The sequence below is a fragment of the Lissotriton vulgaris genome, chromosome 2_1 (assembly GCF_964263255.1).
Source record: "Lissotriton vulgaris chromosome 2_1, aLisVul1.2, whole genome shotgun sequence".
Taxonomy (NCBI): Eukaryota; Metazoa; Chordata; class Amphibia; order Caudata; family Salamandridae; genus Lissotriton; species Lissotriton vulgaris.
In genome coordinates this window covers 147503489-147519371 of record NC_141687.1, presented here as the reverse complement: position 1 = coordinate 147519371, position 15883 = coordinate 147503489, and the positions used below count along the sequence as shown (strand labels likewise).

Below are 15883 nucleotides of genomic sequence, written 5' to 3'. Positions count from 1 at the left end.
TCAAGCAAGAGGGAAGCTATTAGTCCATTGGCTAGTGATGGTATTTTTCTGGGCTTAAAAGAGGCTCCCCTGGCACTCAAAACAAAAATCTCACTTGACTGGAGAAGAGGACTGTTCTGTTGACCATGGAATGGACAAAGAAGAGTAAATGTAAATTGATATTTGTATAGCGCACTACTCAACCGCAAGGGTCTCAAGGCGCTTGTACAAATACCACTGTGGAACCCATTCTGGCTTTCCCTGCGAGGCGTCCACTCCTGGGCACCCCCAAGGTGAAGCCAGGCATCCTTAGCGTTGTGGGGGCCATTGTGGAGATTAAGCAAGCTATTGCCCAGAGTTGCAGAGTGGGACCCATGATTAGAGTAGGCACTGAGGCGAGAATTATCAGGTCCGTGGAATTTTGAGCCCAAGACCCGCCGAGGCGGGGAATTGAACCCTGGTCCCGGGCTAGACCTCTGCATCAGGGTCTGCAGCTATAATCACCGAGCCACACTTCTCCACAGGTAGAGTCTGCACTGAAGTTGGACTCTACCTGCTGCTCGTTGACCTGGCGAAGGAAAGGACTGTGCCTGCCATGCCCTGCTAATGTAGAAGTTGTTCCCTAAGCACAGCCAGAATCAGAGACTCCAACAGTCAGTTAACTGATTTACCTGTATGCACCACATGGCCACCAAAGCTGAAGAAGATTGTTTGGTCACTTCTCGCCTCAGTGCAGTCTGGGAGACTGACACCCGATGTTCAGAAGTAGGACCTGAGTCTTCTGGCCCAGAGAGTCGTTGAAGATCAGTGTAATCACCCAGAAGGAGAGTTATCGACAAAAGAAGGAAACAGCTGAATTTGTTGTGACCAGTGACCATAGCCCAGTGGCAACTGGACTCTTGCTGGACCCAGGAGAACTTTGAGGGACATCGACCCCTGTGACCAAAGTCTCCCTACCAGGAGTGTGTATCAAGCAGTGGCCCTATGAAGACCCACTTCAACTGCAAAGCATCTTCAGCATTGTGTATCCTTTGCATCAGGACCACTCCATAAACCCAATGGCAAGGGACCAATGACACTGGAACTGGACTAAAGACTGCTTTTCTTGTAGAGGTAACTTTTTCTTCGGACCTTGCTGGTCCCCTTGACTGGCTCCCTGATGGAGTTGGTCACGCAAAGTAACTACAAGTAGCTGCATTACACTTTGACCTAAGTTTTCTTGAAAAAGATTGTGTCACATCTGTTGAATTTGCCAATGATTATTTGGGTTTAAATGAAAAGTCTTGATTTATTGTTCCTTGTAAAAATCGATATCTCCGGAATCCTCCAGTGAATCTTCTTCATTTTGGCATCTCTATATTCAAAAAATACAAACTATATTATAAATTGGTGTCAGATTTTTGAGAGATGAGTTTCTTCCTTCTTCAATTGTTCTAGTGCTGTTTAATGCTTTACACTTGCTCCTTTGTCGAAGCATTACTGATTGAAGCCACAGCTACCCAGGGTTGAGCAAAAGTTTGACAAACAAACCCTGCCTGATTGGCTAGGGGTTGGTGTGTGTGTTACACAGTGAAGTCTCACAACCACGCCATATCATAAGCTCCATTTCCTCACAGAGTGCATACGTGATGGTTGTCAGTTAACGAGCACTTCAGTAGGTCTGTGGTGTCAAATAGCACTTAATGGTTCATTGGGAGATGTTTAGTTACACCAAGTAAAATAAAACATCTGAGAACAACGATGTATTAATCAAAACCTATGATTGAAGGACTGCATGCTTAGTGGCATGAAGTCAACTGGTACCCTTAAATATTTAGGCATTAGAACCTTTCCCTGGTAAGCTTTCCCTTTCAAGTTCAGCCCTGTAAGTTCCTGTTTAAAGAACCAGCATGTGTGTATCAAGCGCTTCTCTTTGAAGCTCGTCTGTGCTCATTATGAACACCCCTGACAGTTTTAAGATCCACTCCGTCACAAAAAACACACAGGCTTTTCATGCCAACCAACTACTCGGTGCATGCGGAAGGGCAAATGTATGGTGTAATTGTTTTTATTTTTAATCACGTGGGTTCTCACGTTGATGCTTTTTGACTCACTATGTTGTATGTTGTATTTTGGGGTTTTCAAATCACTTCTTAACTTGCATGATTGTATTCTGCCCATGTGAGAAGTTCAGACAGGGGCGGGTTATTTTCAGCTTTTAGTCCCAGTAATACATCTAGCGTTTTAAATGCCAAAAATTACTAAATGGGAGGCCTCCATTTAGCTTAAAACACATTTCGATCGCATCTTCCTGACCCCCAGTAGCATTTAAATGTTTTTCTTTTCACCAGTCCATAGTGACGCTCTTGGATATGGTCACATTGATTGTGAAAAGCTACCAAAGATAGTGCTTATCTCACTGTGTTTAGTTAGTATGATAGCCTGCCGAGTTAATGCGCTTGCTGCAGAGCTCTATCTGCAACTCGCAGTCACCAGTATTTACCATTCTAAGAGGACTTGCTTAACCTTTCATTCTGCTAGGGTCAATGAAATGAGCGCCACTCTGTTAGGTAGCAGTAACCCCCCTTAAAACATTGGTTATATATTTAGGTTTATATTTTATAACAATATGTTTACATATATATTTTTCTGAATGTGGAGTGCTCTAGGCTAACCTTGAACACTCACAAGTTCACCAGATAAGAAAACCAACTAAGGAATTAACTTGTACAAGACCACACCACATGTTCAGACCGGGTAGCCAAGATTAATAAAAATAAAAAAAAACGTTTTGCCTGCAAGAGTAACTAGAAACTTTAGTTACTCGGCGGATCGTTCGGTGGCTTGTCTGCAAATTCTATTTTACTTAGATTTATTCGGTTATTATTTATGAGAAACCGGAAAGATACTGAAATAACGCTTTTTCGACTTCTCAAGTCAGGCAAAATAAAACAAATTCATTATACCGAATTTCTCACTTAAATGTGAACAAGTGGCATCTCCTGCGTGCTCAGAGTGTAGACGATGGGGTTTCGACGGGTTTTATGCAAACGTTCACTCAGACACCTGTCTGAGGTAGCGCCGAAGCAGCCCCCCTCACGAGGCCCGGCCACGAGCGCAGAGTGACAGGGAAGTGTTGGCGTCACTTCCTCTTTCGAACGGCTACATAGCCAGGCTTTGTCGGCGAAGGCTAAACACATCAGTCCTGTGGTAAGAGCAGACGCCGCAGTCCACGCACCGAGGAGGAACTGAGCGGCACAGCCACCGACTACAGGGCAACCCCGGGCTCAAACCACTGCGGCGGCCCCGACAGCAGCGAGCAGCGTCGGCGGGAAAGGGAAGGAAGCCGGCACCATGTCAGACCCCTACATCAGGCACATCGAGCTGCTGGGCTTCGAGAAGCGATATTTTCCCAGCCAGCATTATGTAAGCATCAGGGATTCCTCCCAGACTACATATATATAAATTCATCAAACGTTTATTACTTTTTTAGATCAATTGTCTTTATTTCCCAAAGTTAGCACGAGTTCGTCAGAGGTATTTATATGATTACAGTCATAATACATTCATAAAGTAGCAAAACCGGTACCAGATATCACAGTATTGAGAACACACTCAGGGTAATAAGTGACTGTTAATTAATGAAAGCGTGCCTCAAAAAGTTTATGTGAACAATCTTTCTTGAGAGTCCCAAAGTTGGGCATTTTTTGGTCGAGCCTACTAGACAACGCGGGCACTGTTGAGAGACATATTGTGGCTTATCAAGAGCAGAGAGGGGCAGGGGGCATGCACTTTTGGATTTCCTTCTTACTCTCATTTGCCTGTTTCTTTTTCCAGGTTGTCATTATTGTGTTCGAACCTTCCATGGAGTTTGCCCTCCTTTATTTGCCTTTCAAGCCAGAAGGTTTTTGTTTTTTGTTAAGCACTCTATGAGAGTGTGTGTGTGTTTTCGAACCATCTCCCTCGTGTATATCTCTCTCCTGCTCTGTGTTTCTCTGTCGCTGCTTCTCCTTGTCCTCTCTCTCTCTCTCTCTCTCTCTCTCTCTCTCTTGCACTTACCAGTGTGCTTCTCCTCTGTGCTTCCACCACGCTAAAGAACAGGCCATTATATGTTTTTAATATTCCTACTCCACCTTACTCAGGAGATCAGTGGAATGTACCATATTTTACTCTACTACCATACTTTACTTTAGGGAGGCACCCTATTCTACCATACTCTAGAGAGAAGTGGAAGGTTCCTTACTCTACCATACTCTGGAGAGCAGTGGAAGGTTCCCTTCTCTGTCAGGCTCTGCAGAGCAGTGGATGGTATTCTACTCCAACGTATTTAGGAGAACAGTCGGCTGCACCCTACTCTACCATGTTTTAGGGCAGGCTTCTCCAAAGAGTAGGTAGGGAGCTACTGGTAAAAGTAGCTATCCCATGTGCAGCCAAACCTACTAAAGTAGGAGCGTTTGCTTGCTTGAATTAATAAATGTATACCACAATTGAGAAAATGGTTTCAAGACAAAAAGTGTTTTCAAAATATATTTAATGCTGATATTTGAGTAATGAATCATGTGGCATGGAGGAGACTTTTTGCAAATGTTATTACCTTGGTTTGGTACCAGAGGCATTGCAGCTATGGCTATTATGTATTACCCATGTAGAGGCATCCCATATTGAAAAAGCCTGATGCACTGTGGTGATGGCTGGTAGGAATCTTGCATATGATGGCCACAAATGGAATATTGTCTGATGTGGACACTGTTACAATACTAATAATATTAATATCTCTTGATGAGTTTCATGGAACATAAGTAGCTCTCATTACAGAAAAGGTTGGAGACTCCTGTTCTAGATAGCAGTGAAGGGCACCCAACTCTAATATACTTTGTAGAGCATTGGAAGATATTCTATATGGAACGTAGCTGGTTTAAATTCAGCAAGTAAGCGACAGCTTGTACAGGCGGAAATTTATAATTACAAGCCTCATATTGTTGCACTAGTTGAACGCACTTGGCGTACAAAGATAGGCATTTACTCAAACAACTGGAATATAAGGTAGTTGCCTGTACAGCTCAGACAGTTTCAATCATAGGGGTTGCTATTTTAGCTGATAAGTGGCTAGATTATACTTTACTTAAAACTTCTCATGATAATCGTGGCAGGTGGATAGTAGTGCAATTACTTATTAATGGTCACAAATATGTACTATGCACTGTTTATGGACCTAATACTGATGATTCATATATCTTCGAGGCTCTTACTATGGAACTTCTTGATTGGCAGGGAGATTTAATAATTATGGGCGATTTAAATTGTACTATGAATCCTAGAATTGACTCAACCAATCCAGGAGCCTCGGTCAGAATGAGGAAGGTTAGGGCGGCTATTGGGGAAATGGTTAGATTACACGGTTTGAAAGATGTTTGGAGGACACTGTATACTTTAATGCCCGGTTATACATATTATAGTGCGCCACCCATCGCTCATATACAAGAATCAATATGTTTTGTATCTGTGATTCTTTTCTAAAAAGTGCTAAATGTGAAATTTGCCCTAAAATAGTATCAGATCATAATCCTTTACTTCTGACCTTAACACTTAGCTCACCTATTAGGCCAGTTCGTCAATGTTCTTTTCCGCGTTATCTGTTGAAAGATAGTGAGTATAAAATGTTTATGCTGGAATGTATTAGCAATTTTATACAGGATAATGAATGCTCTGCCTCTTTTTTTTTTTGTCTGGGATTCACTCAAGGCTTGTATAAGGGGTGCAACCCAGCAATATGTATTAAGACGGAATAGAATTAAAAATCAAGCAAATAAGGCTACTAAAGATGTTATTCGACAGCTAGAGGTTGCACAAGCAGATGAAATTACAAAATGCACTTCCCAACACCTGGTAGTTCCTATACATTCTTCAATATATTTTCTTTTAATTGAAAAACGTGCAGAGTTAAATCGACATCTAAAAGAAAGAACGGCTGCAAATTATATTAAGCATAAAACTTTACAATATGAATATGGTGAGCACGTTGGAAAAGTGCTGGCACATCAACTCGCTGACAAACGTGCAGAGCGGGTGATAAAAAGTATAAGAGGTAATGATGGGCTACTCTATACACAACCTGAAGAGATTATTGAACAATTTTCTTGTTACTACCAGACTTTATATAGCAATTCTAATTTGTTTGATGAGGGAACATTTCTCAGTTATTTAGAAAGTGTGATTTTAATGCAACAATTAATAAATTGTACGTCTGCCAGGTAGATGTATTGAATTCAGTAGTTTCAGCGGAAGAGATATCGGCGGCTATCGATGCTCTACCATCAGGGAAAGCAGCCGGAGAAGATACTCTACCAGTTGAATTTTATAAGATTTTTAAGGCCGGTCTAATCCCTCTAATGCTTAAAGTCATAAATCATATTACTGTCGAAAAATCTATACCCAAGACCTGGGATACAACAAATTTTGTTTTAAAAAAAAAGAAAAACGAACAGAGTGAAGAGTGTGGGTCATACCGCCTGATATCATTAATAAATACTGATGCAAAAATGTTTGCAAAAATGTTGGCGATGCACCTTGCACCCTTTATGCTACAACTTGCTTCTGCCCAACAACACGGGTTTATACCCGGAAAGGATACAACGGCACATGTGAATACCGCTATTGTGGCCTTTGACGCAGCTTCTAAAACTAATCTGGATATAGGAATGATTATGCTCGATGCAGAAAAGGCATTTGACCGTGTAACCTGGGACTGCCTATGGGCTATACTAAATGTCTACAATACTAAGGGTTGTTTTTATGAATGGGTCCGAGCCTTATATGGGTCTCCAAATGCCAAGCTAATCTATTTAAACTACCAGTCTACACCTTTCAAGGTTCTTAGGGGCACAAGACAGGGGTGTCCCTTATCACCCCTACTTTTTGCCTTATATATAGAGCCATATATTAAATCTTTGCTCTTCAATCCATCTATTCCACCTGTTGTCTTAGGGTCTGAAGAATTGAAAGTCACAGCCTATGCCAATGACATTGCAGTATTCTCTACAGACCCAGTAAAAGCAGTATAAACAATTCAAACTGAAGCAAGCTTATTTGGCTGTTTTTCAGGATATAAGCATAACCTTAGTAAGACCCAGACTATCCTTAATCTTCAATCAAGACTTCCTATAACTGGTGTTTGTACGTCAGCTACTTATTCAGGTGTTCAGTTTGCTTCAGACATACGCAAGATTATAAAAATGAATTACGATACTCTACTAAAATCAACAATATCTAAAATGAGGGATTGGCATAAATTGCCAATTAGTATTATAGGGCGATGCAATATTATAAAAATGATTGTATTACCTAAATTTCTTTATTTATTCAGGGCAATACCACTGAGAGTCCCAAATTTATTTTTTCTGTAAACTTGAGGGTGCCATTAATAGCTTTATTTGGAGTTATAAACAGCCGAGACGAGCTATAAAATATTTAAAACTTCCTTACTGTCAAGGCGGATTTAAGTTACCAGACTTTAAATTATATTTTTGGGCCTCTTTTATGGGGCGTCTCCGTGATCTCCTAGATGCTAGGAGTAAACAAAGCTGTTATAATCTTGCCATTGGCAAAGAGAGTAATATGTTCATGTATAGAATAAATGACCCAAATTATTTTAAGAGAGTCAGATTTAAGACTCTTAAAGATGTAGCTTACATATGGCGGGAAATTACAGCTAATCATTCTCTGCCTCTGATACATCTTAATATGCCATTATGGGGGAACCCTCTATTTCCTGGTGTGTTTCATGATGTGGTAGCTAAATCTTGGGATAGACTCTGTATTAAACAGCTGACTCACTTGTATAATACTGCTGGGTTCCGCACGTTTCTAGTTTTGCAAACTTCATTTGGCCTTTCGGAAAATATGTTTTATAAATATCTGCAGCTTAGAGATTACTTTCTGGGATCTAAAGGGATAAAACAACCTATGGGCTCAAATGTATTGCAATATATGCATTCAGATTCGAAATTGACTATTAGTAAAGCATATCTGATACTTTCCCAAACCTGGGAGGATGACTACCCAAAGATAGCACTCAAATGGACTGGGATACTGGGTCAAGCTGTTAATTCGTCTGAGATAGACGAATCAATGGAGAACTTGAATAGCTCGGTTCATTCTAATAATCTCAAATTGCAACAGTTTAAAACAATGTTTATGCTTTACTATACACCAGAAAATATAGCTGAGTGGATAGACCCTGCTAATATAAATACAAATGTAAATGTGCCAAGTGTGGAATGATAGCTGCAGATATTTTACATATGTTTGTTACTTGCCCAGATCTGGCTGTTTTCTGGAATGAGATACTAGATATTATGGCTGATTGTTTAAGAATTGATTTTTACTTAGCAAAGAAAGAGATTATGCTTGGCTATAAGGCAGATGTAACTCTTAGACTAAGATCTCTAATATCAATTATGCTTGTTACTGCACGCCTTTGTGTTGCCCGTGCTTGGATATCTAAAACTCCTCCTAGAACTTTTGAATGGTGGGCAGCATTAAATGATATTTTAGAAAAAGACATGGCTATAGCTAAGGGCAGAGGCATAGATTAAGTGAGGAAGAGTATTTACTTTCGTAATCTTACTTCACACCTTATCTGTTTAATTATTGGAACAATTGCAATCTAGTGGCTGAGTCAATTTTGCGAAACACCAACTAACATCAGTAATTTTCCAGATTAGATGGCTCAAGGGAACAAGGGAAAAATGGCCACTCACGTCCCCGAAATTCTCTGTAAAACAAAGAATGCAACAAGATAAATGTTGTCCCCGAGCACAGATCAACAGTTATCAATAGTTTCAGAAAAAGAAGAACCAAATTAAAGTCTTTCACTTTCACAGTTCTTTAAACAGTTCCTTTTTATTTTATTTTTATTTTTTTTTCTTTTTCTCTTCAATTTGTCAGAAGATCGCCATTCCAATTTTCATAATTCATACAGTTAACACAAAGTGTAGCCAATAAACAGAAACAATGCCAACACGTGTTTCGTCACGGGAAACAATCACCCGATGACTTCTTCAGGGCATAAGGAAAATTCTTTCACAGGTACACCAGTTTCATTCCAAGTTGTTGTTATATATCACTCATGTAGTACTATATCATTAAATTCAAATATTCTGTGTATGTGATAATTTATATCCTTCATCAATGCGCACAATCACTCAGTTTGACTCCACAGATAAGATTTTCAAAGGGAATAATAAAATTATGTCGGGAGTACTCCCATCATCATCAGTTCGGGTTCCGAGATTATAATCATATCTGTTTACTTATTGGTTTAAAGTATAATGGCATTTTTTTTTTGGGCCCTGTTGTTTATTTATGTATTATTATGTATCATGTATTATATGACGATATGATTGCTTTGTCACTACAATGCTTACCTTCCCCCCCCAAAAGGAAGATATTCTACTTCAGCCTACTTAAGTAAACAGTGGAAGGTTCCCTACTCTTCCACACTCTAGAGAGCAGTAGAAGGTTCTCTACTCTACCATATGTTAGAGAGCAGTGGAAGGTAACCTACTCTACCATACTTTAGAGAACAGTGGAAGGTAACCTACTCTACCATACTCTAGAGAGATGTGAAAGGTATTCTACTTCACCCTATTTAAGAGAGCAGTTTAAGTTACCCTTCTCTACTATGCTGTAGAAAGCAGTGGAAGGTAACCTACTCTACCAAACTCTAGAGAACAGTGGAATGTACCCATCTCTACCATACTCTAGTGTTGTGAAAGGTATTCTACTACACCTTATTTAAAAGAACAGTTGAAAGTACCTTAGTGTAACATACTCTAAAGAGCAGTAGAAGGTAACCTACTATACCATAATCTAGAAAGTTGTGGAAGGTATTCTACTCCACCCTACTTAAGAGAACAGGGGTGGGTAACTTAGTGTACCAATACTCTAGAGCGGTGTGAAAGGTTCCCTACTCTACTATACTCTAGAGAGCAGTGGAAGGTTCGCTACTCTAACATGCTCTGGAGAGGGTATTCTACTCCAACGTATTTAGCAGAACAGTCTACTGCACCCCACTCTACCATGCTTTAGGGCAGAGTTCTCCAACGAGTATCTCAGGAGCTACTGGTAAAAGTAGCGCTCCCATGTGCAGCTAACCCTACTAAATTAGAAGCTTTTGCTTGTTTGAATTAATATATGTGTACCACAATTGAGGGAATGCATTCAAGACAAAACTAATTTTATTTTCCGAATTCATGAGCGGATATTTGAAGGAAAATAGGTACATTTCCCAAAAATATTTAAAGCTGCTATTTGAGTGATAAATGATGTGGCATTGAGGAGGCTTTGTGCAAATAATATTACCTTGGGACCAACAACATTGTAGCTATTGCTGTTATGTATTACCCATGTAAAGGCATTCCATATTGACTAAGCCTTTTTAGGTTGAGCCTAGTCTCAGCGGGCATCGAAAACTCCGCCCACTCTCCGCCCATATTTGCCTTTGGCTTGTGTCATTGTCCTTCGTAAATTGCTGGCTTCTGATTCATAAATAGGCTTGTTAGTCCCTCCTTAGTACTGTCTTGTCTTGATTTGTAACCTCTCATAGCAACTGGCCCTTTTACTTCAGTTGTTCGAGTTTCTCTTACTGCAGGCACAACGTGCTTTGCTTATATTCAGTCTGTGGTGCCTTTTTAACAACCCCACCATACTTCCCGTTGTCCATGCCTTCTTTACACCCCTGCCCTCCCACCCGTTGTCCGTGTCCTCATTACCCCTGCCCTCCCTCACTTTGTCCGTGGTGCCTGGTTTACCCCCCCCCCTCCTGTTGTCCGTGGTACCTTCTTTACCTCTACCTTCTTTACCTCTACCACCCCACCCGTTGTCCGTGGTGCTTTTATTACCACTGCTTCCCCAATAGCTCTAGCAAAACATTTAAAAGGTCCGAAAGGCGAGACCTATTTGTTATGTGGAGAAGTGTGGCTCAGTGGTTAGAGGCGGCAGACCCGGAAGCTGAGATCGGCCGTGGACCAGGGTTCGATTCCCCGCCTCGGCGGGTCTTGGGCTCAAAAATTTCACGGACTCGACAATTCTCTCGCTCCGGTGCCTACTTGACTCACGGGGTCACACTCTGCGACTCTGGGCAATAGCTTGCTTAATCTCCACTACGGCCCCTCGCGGCGGGATGCCTGGCTTTCACCTTGTTAATACCCTGCCGGGGTTATCTCACAGGGGAATACCAGGACGGGTTCCCTAAGCAAGCGCTTAGATACCGGGTCTGTGGTTTGCGCTATAAAAATACATTTACATTTACATTTACATATGCCAATGTTTCTTTACATTACTGCTCGCAACTATGACTGATGCACTTTGGTGATCGCTGGTAGTAACCTTGCCTATGGTGGCCGCTAATGGAATATTGTTTGATGTGGACACTGTTACAGTACTAATAATATTAATAGCTCTTGATGTGTTTGATTGAACATAAGTAGCTCTCATTACAGAAAAGGTTGCAGACCTCTGCTCTAGATAGCAGCAAAGGGCACCCTACTCTAACATACTTTGTAGGCATTGGAAGATATTCTACTTCAACCTAATTAAGAAAACAGTGGAAGGTACCCTACTCTACCACACTAGAGAGCAGTAGAAGGTTCACTACTCTACCATACCTTAGGGAGCAGTGGAAACTACACTACTCCACCATACTCTAGAGAACAGTGAAAGGTAACCTACTTTACCGTACTCTAGAGAGTTGTGAAAGGTATTCTTCTTCACCCTAATGAGTAGAATAGTTTAAGTTACCCATCTCTACTATACTGTAGAGAGCAGTGGAAGGTAACCTACTCTACCATACTCTAGAGAGTTGTGAAAGGTATTCTTCTTCACCCTAATGAGTAGAACAGTTTAAGGTACCCTTCTCTACTATACTGTAGACAGCAGTGGAAGGTAACCTACTTTACCATACTCTAGAGAGCTGTAGAAGGTACCGTACTCAGGGCACAAGTCCTAAAAATAAGTGGGGGGACGCTGACGTCACAACCGGAAGTGACGTCACGAAAGATGGCTTGCACCATCAGGCTCATTGCCTCCCCTCGCTCAACCCTTAGATGCTATTGCATCAGAGAAGCCAATGCATGAGCAGCATTCTGAATGGGCTCCGATCTCGCCCCAGAGAGGCCAAAGAATGAATGTGTTGCTCCATTTGCACCAGTTATCGAGCTCCCGGTAATATAAGTGGGGGGACGCCGTCCACCCGTGTGGTACCCCGACTCGAGCCCTGACCCAACTCTACCATACTCTAGAGAGCAGTGGAAGGATCCCTACTCTACCATACTCTAGAGAGCAGTGGAAGGTTCCCTACTCTATCACACTTTAGAGAGCAGTGGAAAGTACCATACTCTAGAGAGTTGTGAAAGGTATTCTACTACACCCTATTTAAGAGAACAGTTGAAAGTACCTTAGTGTACCATACTCTAAGGAGCAGTAGAAGGTAACCTACTCTACCATACTCTAGAGAGTTGTGAAAGGTATTCTACTACACCCTATTTAAGAGAACAGTTGAAAGTACCTTAGTGTACCATACTCTAAGGAGCAGTAGAAGGTAACCTACTCTACCATACTCTAGAGAGTTGTGAAAGGTATTCTACTACACCCTATTTAAGAGAACAGTTGAAAGTACCTTAGTGTACCATACTCTAAGGAGCAGTAGAAGGTAACCTACTCTACCATACTCTAGAGAGTTGTGAAAGGTATTCTACTACACCCTATTTAAGAGAACAGTTGAAAGTACCTTAGTGTACCATACTCTAAGGAGCAGTAGAAGGTAACCTACTCTACCATACTCTAGAGAGTTGTGTAAGGTATTCTACTCCACCCTACTTAAGAGAACAGGGAAGGGTACCCTCGTGTACCATGCTTTAGAGAGCAGTGGAAGGTAACCTAATCTACCATCCTCTAGAGAGCAGTGGAAGGTTCCCTACTCTACCATGCTTTAGAGAGCAGTGGAAGGTGCCCTCCACTACCATGCTCTAGAGAGCACTGGAAGGTAACCTACTCTACCACACTCTAGAGAGCAGTGGAAGGTATTTTACTCCACCCTACTTAAGAGAACAGGGAAGGGTACCCTAGTGTACCATACTTTAGAGAGCAGTGGAAGGTAACATAATCTACCATGCTTTAGAGAGCAGTGGAAGGTGCCCTACACTACCATGCTCTAGAGAGCACTGGAAGGCATCCTTGCACCATGGTGCAAGGGTACCTGCATTGGCACTAGGCAGCCAAAACTGCACCATTGTAGGGACCAAAGTAGTCCATTTCCCTGTGACTTACTGTGTTGTGCGCTGCTTGACTTTGCCTTAAATATGGCCCCAAATGTTTAGCTGTCAGTCTGCACAACCACAGCGTGCTTCACAGCTGTATTGTACTAGCAACTGAACTATAGCTCTCAATCAAGCAGGGTTCACAACCCTGTGTTTGCTTTGTACAGGTGTATAACTACCTTAAGTCGCACATATATATATATATATATATGTCGCACATAAATATTACCTACTGGCGGTCGCTAGTAGGTATATATAGTTAGGATTTTTTCTCTATGGGATTTTTGAAAATTCTATGTCTAATAACTTTGGCGTTTGTGGACGGAATTGGCTGAAATTTTCAGGAAAATGGAACATTTTGTTTCTGAGCAGCCCCTGACAATTTGGGGGGGTTTCATCAAGGGGGGGGCCGAGAAAAAAGGGGGGTCCCAAAACGCGTTTTTCCCATGTTAATTTCATAGGGCGGTTGGCCTCACTTTTAGCTCGAACGGCTGAATGGATTTGCACGAAACTTGGCAAAATTGTAGGGACTGTTAGCCCGATGTGCCTTTGCTAGGTCTCAATATATGTGCTCCAGTGGATTTTGAGTAATTTAGGTTAAAAAAAGATATATATCTGGGCGGAGCCTAACCACACATCTGATCTGATTGGCTGTCAGCACTTCATCCAAGAAGTGTTGGCAGCCATCTTGGGACCAATATACATGATAGCACCTCATTAAAAAGCATTGTAGTTAATAGAGGGTTTTAGGACTTTAGTTACATTATAAATCATTTGTTGATGGTACCATACTCGTTTTAGGAATTGTGGTGGGTTCTAAGTTGATTTTACCATGTGAAAAAACCTTCTGCTGTGATATAATGAATATTGTTTGAAAGAAAACTAATATCTCATGATTTTCCCACAGTGGTTTGGAAGGGGATCTATAAGCTAAACTGAAAGCATATTTTCTGTAAATTCACATTATCTTTCTCAGTCATGTGAAAATGAAGTCTGACATTCTCAGTAAAACATGTACATCCAACAAGGACAGTGACTGTCAGTTGATTCCTTTGTGTTCTACTGCAGCCTCCTAGAGTGTTCTAAAGAACAACTAGAGCGCTAACAGTCCTACTTATTACAAAGGTATGGCACACCTGAAGCCATCTTGATTGGAATAAAGTGGTAACTCTTAAAACATTTAATTTAAAAAGAAACAACATGAGGGGGTATATTTTGCCATAGAAAGTATGATTAGTGCTGCAGAATGAAAAATTAGGGCACATTTTGAGTGACTTCTCAAATCCTTTTCTATTTCATTAAAACATTCTGACATGCAGTCTCCCAAAATGGCCACCAGAGACAAAAGAGCCCAAATGTAGCCCAAATATCACCCAGATGTAGCCCAAGTATAGCCCAATGACAGAATGTCCCAGAGTGTTCTAAAGAACAACTAGAGCGCTAACAGTCCTACTTATTACAAAGGTATGGCACACCTGAAGCCATCTTGATTGGAATAAAGTGGTAACTCTTAAAACATTTAATTTAAAAAGAAACAACATGAGGGGGTATATTTTGCCATAGAAAGTATGATTAGTGCTGGAGAATGAAAAATTAGGGCACATTTTGAGTGACTTCTCAAATCCTTTTCTATTTCATTAAAACATTCTGACATGCAGTCTCCCAAAATGGCCACCAGAGACAAAAGAGCCCAAATGTAGCCCAAATATCACCCAGACGTAGCCCAAGTATAGCCCAATGACAGAATGTCCCAGAGTGTTCTAAAGAACAACTAGAGCGCTAACAGTCCTACTTATTACAAAGGTATAGCACACCTGGAGCCATCGTGATGGGAATAAAGTGGTAACTCTTAAAACATTTAATTTAAAAAGGAACAAAATGAGGGGGTATATTATGCAATAGAAGGTATTATTAGTGCTGCATAAAGAAAAATTAGGGCACATTTTGAGTGACTTTTCAAATCCTCTTCTATTTCATTAAAAAATTCTGACATGCAGTCTCCCAAAATGGCCACCAGAGACAAAAGAGCCCAAATGTAGCCCAAATATCACCCAGATGTAGCCCAAGTATAGCCCAATGACAGAATGCCCCCAGAGTGTTCTAAAGAACAACTAGAGCGCTAACAGTCCTACTTATTACAAAGGTATGGCACACCTGAAGCCATCTTGATTGGAATAAAGTGGTAACTCTTAAAACATTTAATTTAAAAAGGAACAAATGAGGGGGTATATTTTGCCATATGAATTATGATTAGTGCTGCAGAAAGAAAAATTAGGGCACATTTTGAGTGACTTCTCAAACCCTCTTCAATTTCATTAAAACATTCTGACATACAGTCTCCCAAGATGGCCACCAGAGACAAAAGAGCCTAAATGTAGCCCAAATATCACCCAGATGTACCCCAAGTATAGCCCAATGACAGAATGTCCCAGAGTGTTCTAAAGAACAACTAGAGCGCTAACAGTCTTACTTATGACAAAAGTATGGCACACCAGAAGCCATCTTGATTGGAATGAAGTGGTAAGTCTGAAAACACTCAATTTAAAAAGGAACAACATGAGGGGGTTAATTCTGCCATAGAAAGTATGATTAGTGCTTCAGAAAGAAAA

The 15883-nt window shown here is 41.0% G+C and overlaps 1 protein-coding gene across 1 annotated transcript in view; it reads left to right on the top strand.

Moving 5' to 3' along the window:
• The first annotated feature begins 3152 nt into the window (after positions 1–3152).
• NCF1 (neutrophil cytosolic factor 1) overlaps positions 3153–15883 on the top strand; it is a 139490-nt gene continuing 126759 nt past the window's right edge. Inside the window, exon 1 of the mRNA XM_086954592.1 lies at positions 3153–3384. Coding sequence (XP_086810718.1) covers positions 3313–3384 — 72 coding nt within the window. The 5' untranslated portion in view covers positions 3153–3312. The remainder of the gene's footprint in view (positions 3385–15883) is intronic.